The sequence below is a fragment of the Pongo pygmaeus genome, chromosome 2 (genome assembly GCF_028885625.2).
Source record: "Pongo pygmaeus isolate AG05252 chromosome 2, NHGRI_mPonPyg2-v2.0_pri, whole genome shotgun sequence".
In the NCBI taxonomy this organism is placed as follows: domain Eukaryota; kingdom Metazoa; phylum Chordata; class Mammalia; order Primates; family Hominidae; genus Pongo; species Pongo pygmaeus.
Window position 1 is genome coordinate 164813954 of NC_085930.1, and position 16277 is coordinate 164830230.

Here is a 16277-nt window from a genome sequence, read left to right on the forward strand (position 1 = left end):
TGGAGAAATGTCTGTTCAGGTCTTTTGCCCTTTTTTTTTTTTTTTTTTTTTTTGAGGGGGAGTCTTGCACTGTTGCCCAGGCTGGAGTGCAGTGGTGCGATCTCGGCTCACTGCAACCTCCACCTTCTGAGTTCAAGCAATTCTCCTGCCTCAGCCTCCCAAGTTGCTGGGATTTCAGGTGCCTGCCACCATGCCCAGCTAATTCTTTTGCCCATTTTAAAATTGGATTATTTTTCTTTTTTATTGAGGTTTTTTTTTTTTTTTTTGAGACAGAGTCTCGCTCTTTCGCCCAGGCTGGAGTGCAGTGGTGTGATCTCGGCTCACTGCAACCTCTGCCTCCTGGGTTCACACCATTCTCCTGCCTCAGCCTCCGGAGTAGCTGGGACTACAGGCGCCCACCACCACGCCCAGCTAATTTTTTGTATTTTTTTTAGTAGAGATGGGGTTTCACCATGTTAGCCAGGATGGTCTTGATCTCCTAACCTCGTGATCCGCCTGCCTCCCAAAGTGCTGGGATTATAGGCGTGAGCCACCACGCCCAGCCTTTATTGAATTTTAAGAGTTTTTTTTTTTTAAGTATAGAGATAAGTTTCTTATCAATATGATTAGTGATTATTTTCTGCCATTCTGTAGATTATCTTTTTACACTTTCTTAATGGTGTTCTTTGAAGCACCAAAACCTTTAATTTTGAGGCTTAATTTATTTATTCTTTTGTCACTTTTGTTTTTGATGTCATCTAAAAAACTGTTGGCCTCATTCAATACATATCACAAAGATTTGTGTAATTACCTATGTTTTCTTATAAAAGTTTTATAGTTTTTGCTCTTATTTATGTCTTTGTTTCATTTTTAGATAATTTTTGTATCTTTTCTAAGGTGGGTTTAATCTGACTTAGGGTTTTTTAACAGACTGGCTCTTAGATTTGGATGATTGTTGGCCTTGTTATTGACCATGGCAGAGCTTGACCATGAGTGCCCCGAAGGCTGAGGGTAACAGTTGCTCATTGTAGTATCTTTTTGTATCAGTTTTTCATCTTTAGTATCAGTTTGTGGAGAGAGGTGGTAGTTTAAAAAACTCACTAATAGGTGTTTTGTTTTGCTTGTTTTTATTGTGGTAAAATGTACGTGCAGTGAAGTACATAGATCTTTAAGTATGTAGTTTGAGTTTTGACATATATATGTACTCATGTAACCATCACCCCAATCAAAATATAGAACATTTCTGTCACTCACAACATTCCCTTGAACAATAAATAGAATCAGAAGCACTCTGGATTTAACGAAGTTGTTTTTAAAAAATGCAAACTTGGTATTGGTGCAGTATTTTTAAGTTAAAAGTTTTTTCAGTTATTAAGAAAATCTCTATCGGTTTGTCTGTTAGGCGTATTATCTTGCCTAAGGTGGTACATCTTGGGTTAACCACGTCTGGCTCTCTAGAGGTTAATAGTGCTTCTCAGTGGTTTCTTTTCTCTGATGTCTTTCCTTCATTAGTTACCCTCTTATTAAAAGAAAAACATGTGCGTTTGTATTTTAATGTCTGAAGCTAAAGAATCAGTGTAATGTTTATCATAAAGACAAAGTCACAGAGAGATGACCATAATTATAGACATTTTGTACAGTTTTGACTTACATTCTTATGTATTTCTGTTAGCAAAGGCAGAATCAAAATATGTTATTAATATTTATTTATTGTATATACTTATGGGGTACAATGTGATGTTTTGACGAAGTGTTATTAATTAAGAGCCTGCTATGGATGCTTTGATATTAGTTTTTTGTTTGTTTTTTCTTTTTGAGACGGAGTTTTGCTATTGTTGCCCAGGGCGGAATGCAATGGCGTGATCTTGGCTCACTGCAACCTCTGCCTCCCGGGTTGAAGGGATTCTCCTGCCTCAGCCTCCCAAGTAGCTGAGATTACAGGCATGTGCCACCATGCCCAGCTAATTTTGTATTTTTAGTAGAGACAGGGTTTCTCCATGTTGGTCAGGCTGGTCTCAAACTCCCAACCTCAGGTGATCCGCCCACCTCGGCTTCCCAAAGTGCTGGGGTTACAGGCGTGAGCCACTGCTCCCGGCCTGATACTAGTTTTTTAAATGTTACTTAAGCTGGTGGTAGAAATGTCTTCACAAAGGCATATGATGATACTAGTTTTTAAAATTGTACTGTGGCATTTCAGTTAGCTATTGCCACGGTAATGCTGATTAACAATCACAAAATGTAAGTGGCGTACAAACATAAGCACTTATTTTTTGCTCATGAGTTTGTGGGTCAGCTGACATTGCTCAGCTCCACTTGATCTTGTCCTTTTCCTGAGACTAGTACACTCATGATGTTCTCATGGTGGCAGAAGTCTAAGAGGCAAGTGGAAACATTAAGACTGCTTAAAGCAGCACGGCCTGGTGGCTCACACCTGCAATCCCAGCACTTTGGGAGGCTGAGGTGGGCGTATCACTTGAGCTCAGGAGTTTAGAACAGTCTGGGCAACATGAGGAAACCCTGTCTCTACTAAAAATACAGAACATTAGCCAGGCGTGGTGGTGCACTCATGGGTGGTCCCAGCCACTTGGGAGACTGAGCTGGGAGGATTGCTTGAGCCTGGAAAGCAGAGGTTGCAGTGAGCTGAGGTCGCACCACTGCACTCCAACGTGGGTGACAGAGTGAGACCCTGTCTCAAAAAAAAAAAAAAAAAAATGAAGACTGCTTAAGACTTGGTGTACTATGACTTCTGCCCTCATTATATTGGCCAAAGCAAGTCTTGTGCTTGATCCCAGTGACAAAGGTGAGGAAGTATGTTCTATCTATAACAGGACAAGCTGCAGACTTAAGTGATAAAATCATGGGTACAGGGAATGATGAAGAATTAGGGCCAACGATGTTATATACGGAAAATTGAAAACATTTGCATAAGTACAGTGAAGAGTATAATGATCTCTCATGTCCCTATCCAGTTCAGCAGTTATCAACATGTGACCAGTCTTTCATTCATGTTTATGTAGTGCATCACGGTAAGAGAGTTACATATGTCTGGTTGTCTGTTTTTGTATGTTAAGCTGCACTGGTTTGAGATGTTACTAGCTTATCCATCATTATCAGTTTTCTCATTAACCTTTGACTTAATGGTTTTAATAGCCACCGTTCAGTGCTTCTCAAACATCTGCAATGAAGACCATGTAAAAAACATTTCCAGTACTGAGGACTGCTACTTTTGTAAAATACAATAAATTTCTAGACAAATGAAAATTTAAAATCTAATATATTTTAAAAGCTCCCAATTTTTATTATAGATGCAACAGAAATAAAATTACTTTGTCAACTTGTTATGCAAATTTATGGATGCTTATATAAAACTTATGGATTCTTTTTTTGTCATGAACTGGTAACAGTTTGCTTAAAAACGTTCCTTCACTAACTGTGTGGTTACCCTAGTAGAGTCAGAATACATGCTTGATTCATTCTCAGTATTAATATTATTTTACCAATTTTGTAAATAGTTTTTTCAGATTTTATTCATTATTTCCAATGATGCAATTAATGTATGCTGTATAATAGAAAGGGTCGTATGTAGAAAAGAGACTGCGTTTATGAAGTACAGAAACATCTTGAAAAATGGACCACATACTACCACATACTAAATATTTGTGAAATTGTGACACTCTATTACTTGAAGTTTAATTTTTTTTCTTTTTCTTCTTGAGAAAGAGTCTCACTCTGTCGCCCAGGCTGGAGTGCAGTGGTACTATCTCAGCTCACTGCAGCTTCTGCCTCCTGGGTTCAAGCCATTCTCATGCCTCAGGCTCCTGAGTAGCTAAAACTGTAGGCGTGCGCCACCACGCCTAGCTAATTTTTTTTGTATTTTTAATAGAGATGGGGTTTCACCATGTTGCCCAGGCTGGTCTCAAACTCCTGAGCTCAAGGGATCCACTCGCCTCAGTCTTCCAAGGTGCTAGGATTACAGACATGAGCCACTGTGCCTAGCCTAATTTTTTCTTAAGGAAAAAAATGTATAAATGTGCTAATATTTTAGGAATAGTGATCACATGATAATCAAAATTGAGAGTGTTCACCAATTCAGTATATTTAGAAAAATATAGCCCTTTGATTATCTTTCATCTCTTCATAAAAACTGTCTTGTATTTTAAGGTCATCTTTATTAGTGCACTGATAGTATGGGAAGACAAACTGAAAAGAACGAGTCAGAGTTTGGGTATCCATCTGTATTGTTTTCATTTCTTCGCTTCTTTGCAAGATGCCTTTGGTTCTTCATGCAAACAGGCTACACATGTGCACATACTTGAAATCACCTTCAAAAGTAATTTTTGTTAAAATACTAGATCTCAGTCACCTCAGGAATGCAGAGTGAGTCAGGACAACTAAAGGTGAATGTAAGAAAAAACCCGAGGAGTTTAACAGAACAACTAATCAGACTGAATATAGTTCAGAACTTTTCCTTCTAGTATTTTAATAGTTTGACAACAGTTTTTACTGAATGTTTACCCTTTTCAAAATTGTGTATGTTGCCAGCTTTAGGAAACAAGCAGGTTGATTCGGGCTGATTGATATTGGTTTAAACCTACCCAAAGATAACCTTGTTCCTCAGTTGGCTAATGCTTGTTATTGAATAGAAAAACTAGCTATAATAAATATTTTAATCTTTATTATATTAATATATTAATATTAAAAGGATTTAAATATCATGAGGCAGGCCAGGCATGGTGGTTAACACCTGTAATCCCAGCACTTTGGGAGGCTGAGGCGGGTGGATCACCTGAGGTCAGGAGTTCAAGACCAGCCTGGCCAACATGGTGAAACCCCGTCTCTACTAAAAATACAAAAATTAGCTGGGCATGGTGGTGGACTCCTGTAATCTCAGCTACTTCGGAGGTTGAGGCAGGAGAATCACTTGAACCTGGGAGGCGGAGGTTGCAGTGAGCCGAGATTGCACCACTGCACTCCAGCCTGGGCAACAGAGCGAGACTCTGCCTCCAGAAAAAAAAAAAAGAAAAAAAATCATGAGGCAAAGAACAGTATACTTTCATTTTAGTCAACAGTGCCAACTTTTTGTAGTTACTTGAGAACTGGTCACATACGTATATTGTGTCAACAAAATAGTATTGCCTTAACTTTCTGGAAAGACAGGTCTTAGGATAATTGAAACTCACAGGTCTTAGGATAATTGAAACTCGAGGGGAAAATAGGCTTTGATTTCAAAGATTAAAAAATCAGATTAGAAATTGTGGCCCTGGACCAACTTTAAATTTCCCCTCAAATTTGAAGAAAAAGATAATAGAGAATTGTTCTATTTTCTTACCCCTAGTGTTCATAATGTACACATTACATACAGTAGAACTGTATTCAGTTTACCTGAGAAGATAGAATTCGTCAACCCAATTCCATGGTTAGGGTATGTGTATGGGGTTCTGGCTGTCTTTAGGTGGGTGCTAGAACTGGTATCTAAGTTGAAGCTAAATTGCTTTTTAGTTCATTGATTTAGATAGTGCATTCAGCTGTTCGTTATATTCTGGGAAGGTGCCCACATGAACTTGAAAGGAGCTATTGGCCCTTTGTAGATAGGGTAGAAGAGAGTCTGGATTACTTTGAAAAACTAAGAGATGTGTTTGGTTAGCAAAAGAAGATGAAGCTGCAGTCAGAGGTACAAACTGGCTCAGTTAAGGAGGAAAAATAATTGAATTTGAAACAATATACATAACACGTAGAAACTAAATAGTAGTCTTTAACTAGCTTGAAATCTCATTAGGTAAAAGAGTTTTCTCAATGTATGAAGTTATTAACCAAGAGCAGTGAAAAGCTGAGATAACATATGTCAGTAGAGACTTGTATTTCCCAAGTCTATCAAACATTGAAAACTTAAACATAGTAATTTATTGAAGGCATTCCCATAGAATCCTATGTGTTGTGTACTCAGATTAAAGGAGATAGTGAAAATGAACTCAGATGAATTAAGTGATTGAAATTTTTGTTTATATTTAATATTTACACATTTGTTAATATAAGACTAATGGAACAAAAGTTAGTGATCATAATTTAGGCAAAATGAAACAGTTGGTAATTGGTAAGCATTGTTTATATGACCAAATGTAGATCTAATATTGTACATTATTACATCAGGGTATGTCTTGTGACTTCCAGATTTTTCTCAGGTATAAACACAGTTTTCTAAAGGCATTTTATACATTTGTTACCTAAAATGAACAACTGTGTAACTGTCAGCTATACCTAGAATTTTTTATCAGAAGTATTTCAGATTTTGGATTTTGGAGTATTTGTATTATACTTACTGTTTGAGTGCCACTAATCCAAAAATCCAAAATGCACCAGTGAACATTTCCTTTGAGCATCATATCAGTGCTCAAAATGTTTCGGATTTTTGGATTAAGGATGTTTAACCTGTATATAGAAAGAGACTTACTTAGACAAACTTGAAAGACTCATGTACTACTTACACATAGCGTTTTGTTTTGTTTTGTTTTATTCTATGTTTTGAGAGAGTCTCGCTCTGTCACAGCCCAGGCTGGAGTGCAGTGGCATAATCTTGGCTCACTGCAGCCTCCGCCTCATGGATTCAAGTGATTCTAGTGCCTCACCCTCCGGTGTAGCTGGGATTACAGACATGTGCTACCACGCCTGGCTAATTTTTCTATTTTTAGTAGAGATGAGGTTTTGCCACGTTGCCCAGGCTGGTCTCAAACTCCTGGCCTCAAGTGATCCTCCCATCTCAGCCTCCCAAAGTGCTGGGATTACAGGTGTGAGCTATGGCGCTCAGCCTTCAGTCGGTTTTTAAATGTTTTGCTGACTAAAATATTAAGGGATTGCACTTGTCCATTCATAATTGTAGGAATAATAAGTTGCTACACTTTTCTAGGGATCTTACTCAACTGTTTACAGAATACATAGAGAAATGGCGTACTTGGTGAGTTATATAAAAATCTAGCATGTCTGGCTGAGTGCGGTAGCTCACACCTGTAATCCCAGCACTTTGGGAGGCCGAGGCAGGTGGATCACGAAGTCAGGTGTTTGAGACCAGCCCAGCCAACACAGTGAAACCCCATCTCTACTAAAAATATGAAAAATTAGCCGGGCGTGGTGGCAGGTGCCTGTAATCCCAGCTCATCAGAAGGCTGAGGCAAGAGAATTGCTTGAACCTGGAAGGTGGAGGTTGCAGTGAGCTGAGATCGCGCCACTGCACTCTAGCCCGGGCTACAGTACAAGAGTCCATCTCAAAAAAAAAAAAAAAATTTAGCATGTCTATTCCTGATGACTTTTTTTTTTTTTTTTTTTTTTTTTGACATGGAGTCTTGCTCTGTCACCCAGGCTGGAGTGCAGTGATGTGATCTCCGCTCACTAGGTTTCACCATGTTAGCCAGGTTGGTCTCGATCTCCTGACCTTGTGATCCGCCCTCCTCGGCCTCCCAAAGTGCTGGGATTACAGGCGTGAGCCACCGTGCCCGGCCTCCTGATGACTTAGCTGGGCTCACCTCTGTTTCTTCCCTTGAAGCCTTGGGATGTCTTCCTGTTCTATGGGAAATTCCTTGAGACACACTGGGAATCCCTTTCCCTTAAGGAAAAGCTTTTCTGCAACTTTATGTAACTCAATATGAGTTAACATAATATTAACAATGGCAATGATAGTTGTGTCATTGGACTAGTGGAATTTTAAGATATTAATATTTAAGATATATTGTAATTTCAGAGATGTGTGGCTTCTTTCACTTGGCAAGTTTGAAATGATTCATTTATGTTTTGGGGATTTTTCAGCCGGAAAGGACAGCATACCACTCTGGAGCAATAGAGAATTTTAAAAGAGCAGTTTTGGCTAAAGAGTAGGCCAGGTTCTTATAGGTCTTGGGAAATATTTTGAGCTTTATTGAACAGTCTAAGGGGAAGTCACTGTAAGGTTTTGAGCAAAGGAAGATTTGAATCTGATTTTTTTTTCTTTCTTTTAAGCACACTGGCATGTTATCCAAACTCAGTATCACCAGTAATGGAACAAAATGACATTGTGTCTTTGCCACTGTATCATATCAACAGGAGGCATGATAACATTACCAATGTAAATTTCTTGTCAAATGTTTATCTAGAATCTGATCATGATACAACAAAGAGATCCAGTGTGGGACATTCTACAAAAAGCTGGTCTGATCTTTAAAAAAGGTCAATGCCATAAAAGACTATAAAAAGGTGAGGAGGTGAATGGTTGAAGGAGACAATGTATGACAATGTGTGTACTGTGTGTGTGGTCCTTGATAGATTATGGAATTTTTTAAAAACCATAAACACCTTGTTTTTGACAATTGGGGAAACTTAATATGTAGATAATTATCAATGTTAACTTTCTTGGATGTGATAACGATATTGTAGTTACATAGGAGATTGTCCCTGTTTGTAGGAGATGCATGCTGAAAAGGTTTTGGGGGAGTGAAAGGTATACAGTTTATTTTTAAGTCGTTCAGGTGGAAAAAAGTATACGTAGATGGAAATAAAGCAAATACAGCAAAATGTTACTGATCATTGATATAGATGAAGAGTGGTGTTTATTGTACCAAACTTTCAACTTTTCTTTAGGTTAAAAATTTTTTAAATAAAAAAGGATAGGGTAGAACAACAGAACTACAGAGTCTTACTTTTTGATTTAACACTTTAGGTTCCAACTTCATTCAGTGTTATATGTGAGATGATGGCCTCTTATGAAAAACCTCAGTAAAATTGACCAACATTCCTTTATTTTAATTATTAAAAAATTTTTTAAGAGATAGGGTCTTGCTGCATTGCCCAGACTAGTCTCCAATTCCTGGGCTCCAGTAATCCCCCCTCCTTAGCCTAAAAAATTATGTGTGCTTTTAATTTAAAATACCCAAAGGCTTTTTTTTTTTTTTTTAATCTAGTAATTTTGTTGGAGTATGTCTTAGGGTTGGTCATTCTGAGTTCATAGACTAATTTTGATTCATGTTCTCTCTTGCCTTGTGTAATTTTAAAAGTATCTTTTAGCTACTATAGAAATAGTAGCTAGTTTTGAGCTGAGGATGTCTTTCTTGCTTATTCTCATAGAGACATCATTGTGTTCTTTATTCCCTCTCTTTTTTATTTTTATTTTTTTGAGACAGGGTCTCGCTCTGTCACCCAGGCTGGAGTGCAGTGGCATGATTGTGACTCACTGTGGCCTCAACCTCCTGGGCTCCTCTCACCTCTGCCTCCCGAGTAGCTAGGACCACAGGCACATGCACCCACTCCCAGCTAATTTTTTTTTTTTTTTTGAGATGGAGTTTCACTCTTATTCAGGCTGGAGTGCAATGGTGTGATCTCAGCTCGCTGCAACCTTCACCTCCAAGGTTTGAGCAATTCTCCTGCCTCAGCCTCCCAAGTAGCTGGGATCACAGGCATGCACCACCACACCCAGATAATTTTGTATTTTTAGTAGAAATGGGGTTTTACCATGTTGGCCAGGCTGGTCTCGAACTCCTTACCTCAGGTGATTCACCCTCTTTGGCCTCCCAAAGTGCTGGGATTACAGGTGTGAGCCACAGCACCTGGCCTAATTTTTGTATTTTTTGTAGAGACAGGATTTCTTTATGTTACGCAGGCTGGTCTCGAACTCATGGGCTCAAGCAATCTGCCTCCCTCCACCACCGCCTCCCAAAGTTTTGGTATTACAGGCTTTAGTCACAGGGACGTGGCCTCCCTTTTTTTTTTACTTTTAGTAACTTTGTATGGGATTTAACTTCTATACTTTGTTTCCTTTTTGTGTGAATTTAGTTTTCCTCAACTTTTAAAAGGAAGCTAGTCAAGATAACGTTTCTAACTTCATATAACTTCCTCTTCTGTTAAAAAATTATGGCACTTGTCTGCTAAGGATTCCTGGCTCTGTCCCTGTGCCCCATGTTAGTCTGTTCCTTCTCTGTTCCTTCTCCTTTTTTCCTGTCCTGTTAATTTTGATCATCTCCCAGCAGTGGCTCTTCATAGCAGGCCCTCTCCTGGAAAGGATCTCTGACTGGTTAGTGTCAAGGGTTCATGGGGGTTAAACTCCTCTGGCCCCTTTATGTCTTACCTTGGGTTCCCTGCCACTTGTGTACTATTGGTGTGAGCAAACCTCCTCCTAGCGTGCTGCGGTTCTCTAATTGGGTGCTGTGCCTTCTGGGTTGTACCTCTTGGGTGTTGGGAATTCTCCTGTTTTCAGGTCCTTTAATAAGGCTGGATTGCTTCCCACATAGGTGCTATAGATAGCACTAGGGTTTGTGGCTGTGGTAGTTTGTCACCACCAACTTGTATTTTGGGGTTCTTGTAAATGTCTTTGCTATCTAGTTGTTCAGTGATTATGTGGGATCCAAGAAAATCCCAAAACATTTCCATAAACATTTCCATCTCCACTTTTCCAGAATCTGCTAGATCTTCTTGCCCTATTCTTAAAGAGTTTACTGTATATGGTTTAATTTTTTCCTTAATATTTTTTCTTTATATCTTAAAATGTATCTATGAATATTGCTTACTTTATTATGATGCACTCAGGGCAGTGAGGGATATTCACCTTAAGTCTTTAGGCATTTGTCTTTTTAATAGCTTTATGTAAATAGATATGGTAGATTTTTCTGTCTTGTGATGCTGAATTTTGTCTCTGCATTGATGTGACTAAGTTTCTTTTTTCTCATTAGGATGGTTTTCCTAATCTCTCGAATCTAATTATCAAACTTTACAACTGTGTGTGAAGTGGGAGCAAATAAATTCCAGGTTTTGAGGAAGAGGAAGTTTGCTTTTACTAGTGGGAGCCTTTTTGTTTTCTCCTGAATTGTCAAAGCTGTGACAGTTGCTGCATAGGCAAGGTCATACCCACGGTAGAAGGAAATAGGGCAAGGATTCAGTTTCTTCAGTAACCTCTTGTGTCACAGAATTGAACATTTATTGCTAAGGAAACAGGAAAATTCTTTTAAAATACATTTTTTGAGTAAAGATTAGTTTACTTAAATAAATACAGGCAGTCCTTGCTATGCAGGATAAGTAAAACAGCTAAAAATAATAATGCAAGCTGAAACCATGCAAAGCAATTTTAATAGTGGGAAAATTACAATTGTTTTGTGATCTTTAAACATTTTTGTTAAAACACTAAAAACTTTTGTCAATTACAAAAGTGTAGGGAAATAAATAGTAAAACTACTGTTTACTACAGTATAACTTAAAATACTAGGAACATTGAGAATTAAAGTATTTTATTTCTTTGTAAAAAGCTTATCAATAGTAGTTTAAACAGCACTTCTCTGTGTCTTTTCTGTGCCTTGGTTGCTTCCAACATTTTATCCTTTGCAGTTTTAATGTCATGAAATATCTCCTAGAGTTTCTTTAATGTGAAGTATTTTCCTGGAGTCACTTCCTTTGGGACGTTGCCATTCTTTCCATCACAACCAGTTTCCTCACTGATATTGGTAAGTTCTGTGGCTGTGTATCTAGAGGCTCTCAAACCCTGTCAGCCTTGCCACAGTCAGTATTTTCTTCTGTAACTCCATATATTCAAATTTCACTCCAGCATTATCACTTTTCATTTCTTTGCTGCACTTTCATCTTTGTTGGCCAGCCCCCTGTTTGGATTATCTGTATTTGTAAAAAGTCCTTTGGGGTTTATCACTGTAAGACAGGCAACACACTGCACTCTTGGCTGTTTGTTGTCCATTGACCAATCACCAATAGAATGAAAGAAGGGAGGTGATTGGTCACTGATCCTGATGTTCATCTGTTATTTACATGGTGGTTTGTGGACTAAAGAACTGGCAATGAAGTTTGTCCTTTATATAATTACTCACAGTAATGTATGATAACTGAAATTTGAGCCATGTTGTTGGGGACTGGTAATTAACTAAACCTTGGTATAAACCATGGTAATTGAAATTTGTGCATATTAGGATTATGCAAGGCAAGAACTCTGCCTGTAATGTAAAAAAGCATACTTAGATTTGGTAAAAATGGTAAAGATAATAATGGGACTGAGTCTGAGAAATTTATGCAATAATGTAGTGTTTAAAAATATTTTTTAAAAAGTTAAGATTAAGGAATTATAGAGAAAATCCATGAAGGGGTGTGTGTATGTGTATACATTAATACTAAGTAAGGGTAAAGGTTTGAAAGGACAAAGTTGTAGTTTGTTCTGTGATTTCACTTTTCTACATTATTAAATATTCATATGACCAAAACCTTCATTTCTATGACCTGAGTAATTTCTTCTGGCACTGGATTGGCTCCCTCTCAGAAATCCTCCTCTGTAGATGACTGACTTGCTTGTTACTTTTTGTTTGTTTGTTTGTTTTTTGAGATGGAGTTTCGCTCTTGTTGGCCAGGCTGAAGTGCAATGGTGCGATCTTGGCTCACGGCAACTTCCGCCTCCTGGGTTCAAGTGATTCTCCTGCCTCAGCCTCCCGAGTAGCTGGGATTATAGGCGCCCACCACAATGCCTGGCTAATTTTGTATTTTTAGTAGAGGCAGGGTTTTTGCATGTTGGTCAGCCTGGTCTTGAACTCCTGACCTCAGGTGATCCGCCTGCCTCAGCCTCCCAAAGTGCTGCGATTACAGGTGTGAGCCACCATGCCTGAACGCTTGTTCCTTTTTGCAGCAGAGGGAATAGTGGTGTTGTAGGTGAGGCCTGCATTTATTTTTTGCAGATAAATGGAGAAAGGAGGAATGATGGAAAAGATTACACAAGTGGCTAAAGGACTGACTTAAGGTTTTTATGTGCAAATTTTACAACTAGAGGGAGAAAACCTCCCTAAATATGTTTGTTGTAAACATTTAGGACATATTGAAGAGTATAAAGAAATAAAAATATAAAATCACTTATAGTTCCATTACTTAGATGAACTGCTTCATCACTCTTAATATTTTGGTGTATGTCCAGCCATACTCTTCCTTTTTTATACATGTATACAGACTTTTGCACTTTTATACAAGACATATTGAAGTGGCATTGTACTGTACATGCTTCCTATAAGTGGATTTCCAGGGTACACACAAACTTTTAAAGCGTTTCTTTATGTAAAATTTAAAATATACAAACAAACAAACAAAAAAACCCCCAGGATAGAAACCAGACTAGTACAATGAGCTTAATGTACCTATCACCCAACTTAAGTGATTTCAGTACACGGGCAATCTCGTTTCATCCATAGCCACCTACTTTTGCATTATTTTGCAGCATCTTCCAGGTATGTATTTCAGTATATTTCAGTTAAAAACTTGACATTTTGCCAAATTAACCTTCCAGAAAAGTGTTATCCATGTATACCTGACAGCGATTAGATTTAAAAAGTCTTTTTATTTTTATTTATTTTTGAGACAGAATTTTGCTCTTGTTGCCCAGGCTGGAGTGCAATGGCATGATCTCAGCTCACTGCAACCTCCACCTCCGGGGTTCAAGCGATTCTCCTGCCTCAGCTTCCCCGGTAGCTGGGATTACAGTGCCCACCACCACGCCCAACTAATTTTTTGTATTTTTAGTAGAGACAGGGTTTCATTATGTTGGCCAGGCTGGTCTTGAACCCGTGACCTCAGGTAATCCACCTGCCTTGGCCTCCCGAAGTGCTGGGATTACAGGCGTGAGCCACCGTGCCCGGCCTAAAAGGCCTTTTAAAAATCGTAGTGTTATGAGTTAGATGCATATATATCATTTTCCTCAGATAATACACAAAAATCCTAACACAGTGAATTTGGCCGTGCTTATACTCTAGCATCAAACTTCTAGTTTCCCCATCAGTATATATCCCTCATAAAAATGTCATGACTATTGATAGGGTGACCAAATAACTTATTGTCCAAACTGGGACACTTTGAGATTGAAAGGATGCACTGTTAATAATAATGCCCATGTAATGAACATAAACCAGGACTATATTTTGGCACAGCTGGATTGTATGCTCATCCTACCATTAGATCATGCATGTAAGATATATATACACATGATCACTATATTACATAGTCAATAAGTGGTAGCATTTATTAAGTTTAAGTGTTTAATATATGCCCATGCATGGATATATATTAAAATCTTCCCTTTAAAAGGGGTATTTTGAATTGGTAACTCAGAAAGTCCTAAGTTTTCATTCCCATGTGTTTTTGGAGCTGACAGTGATCATTAATTTTTTTTTTAAGTACTGTAGCTTTAATTTTCATAATTGAGACTTTGTATTTGTATTGATATTTGCAGCTGGAGAATGCTGGAGGAGACCTTAAGGATGGCCGCCACCACTATGAAGGAGCTGTTGTTATTCTGGATGCTGGTGCTCAGTATGGGAAAGTCATAGACCGAAGAGTGAGGGAACTGTTCGTGCAGTCTGAAATTTTCCCCTTGGAAACACCAGCATTTGCTATAAAAGAACAAGGATTCCGGTAGACTTTTCACTAATCTTTTCATGAGGAGATTGAACTTAGATTGTGGAATATTTTATTATTAATTTGCTTGAGCACTGAATTTTTCTACAAAAATAAGATATGGAATGGTTTTATGAGAAATTTCCCATGGCTCTGATTTGGGGAGAAAAAGGAAAAATTTAAGCTTTCAGTTTAAAAAGATTAATTTTAATTGCACAGTTAAAACAACTTATTATCATTTGAGTATTTTATGTTTTACAGGATTTGTGGGTCAGAGTTAGATGTAGCTGTTGTGGCCATTCATTCATTTACCCAAAAGCATTTCATCAAAGGAAAGTAGGAAGTCGGCTAGAATACTCCAAAGAGAAGAAATCTGTGTACAATAAGTGTTTTTGCTTCCTATCCCAATAGACTAGTTTCTAAAGTATGGAGAAGATTTCTTAAATCTAATATATGGGCTAATTTTGACAGCTTGTACCCTTAGAGCTAGTCAAAATAACAGCCAGCTTATGTAGTTTCTTCCTTTAACAACTATTTTTGGTTAATGTCATGCTTTCTTTTTTTTTGAGACGGAGTCTCACTTGGTTACCCAGGCTGAAGTGCAGCGGCACGATTTTGGCTCACTGCAACCTCCACCTCCAGGGTTCAGGTGATGTTTCTGCCTCAGCCTCTCGAGTAGCTGGGACTACAGGCGCATGCCACCACACTTGACTCATTTTTGTATTTTTAATACAGAATGGGTTTCACCATGTTGTCCAGGCTGGTCTCGAACTCCTGACTTCAGGTGATCCGCCTACCTAGGTCTCCCAAAGTGCTGGGATTACCGGCGTGAGCCACCATGCCCGGCCAATGTCATGCTTTTTAATGCTTTTTTTTTTAATTGTTGTTTTTTCTTAGATTAAGACTGTTACGTAGAAGCAAGCAACTGTAGTTTATGTCCTTAATTGGCTCTTAAACTCTAATATTAGATGTACTATGCTTCTCCCAAAATTTAAAATTTTATTTTTCTTAAAAGAATTGTCTTTCCAGTGTGAAAGTGGTTAAAAGAACTTTTAAAGACTTCACAGACATGTGTGCATTATCCTGTGTTTTGTTGGTTCTGAAGTAGAGTGAATTAGAAATTAGAAAAGGCGGGTTTAAATTTAACTCTGCTCTAGTGTTAGGATACAGATAACAAATGACTCTTTCTTTTAAACTATGGAATTTTAGAGTAATAAGGGACCCTTGAGTTTATCTAATTCAGCTGACTTTATTTACCAGTAAGAAGTAGTTTTTTAGAGGGATCAAAAAACTATATGATAAATCTGAATGGCTCTCTGTCAAATCAGAGCTCCATCATTCCCCTCACCCAAAACAAACAAAAAATCCCCAGCAAACTAACAGACTGAACAGATACTAGAATAGGATAGCTGAATACTTGGCAAGAGAAATCTAACGGTGTTTTATGTCACTTGATCATAAACAGTGTCTAGGTTAGCTTGTACCTAGAATTTCCCTTATGTAGTAGGAGAATAGGAACTATACTGCTGTGGCTTTTATTACTGTAATCCTTTCTCTAGAAATAACTATTTGACCACCCCTTTTCTAGAACATTTTGTGACATGAGAGACATCTTAACCTACCTATTTTTATTTTTATTATTATTTTTTTGAGATGGAGTCTCACTCTTGCTCAGGCTGGAATGCAGTAGTGCGATCTTGGCTCACTGCAGCCTCTGCCTCGCAGGTTCAACCTGGCAGATTCTCCTGCCTCAGCCTCCGGAGTAGCTGGGATTACAGGCATGTGCCACTACGCCTGGTTAATTTTTCTATTTTTAGGAGAGATGGGCCATGTTGGCCAGGCTGGTCTTGAACTCCTGACCTAAGGTAATCTGCCCGTTTCAGCCTCCCAAAGTGCTGGGATTACAGGCTTGAGCCTCCCTG

The 16277-nt window shown here is 38.3% G+C and overlaps 1 protein-coding gene across 1 annotated transcript in view; it reads left to right on the plus strand.

The window, feature by feature from the left end:
• The window catches only part of GMPS (guanine monophosphate synthase), a 67322-nt gene that overhangs the window by 9231 nt on the left and 41814 nt on the right, over positions 1–16277 (plus strand). The window contains exon 2 of the mRNA XM_054479527.2: positions 14192–14373. Coding sequence (XP_054335502.1) covers positions 14192–14373 — 182 coding nt within the window. The remainder of the gene's footprint in view (positions 1–14191; positions 14374–16277) is intronic.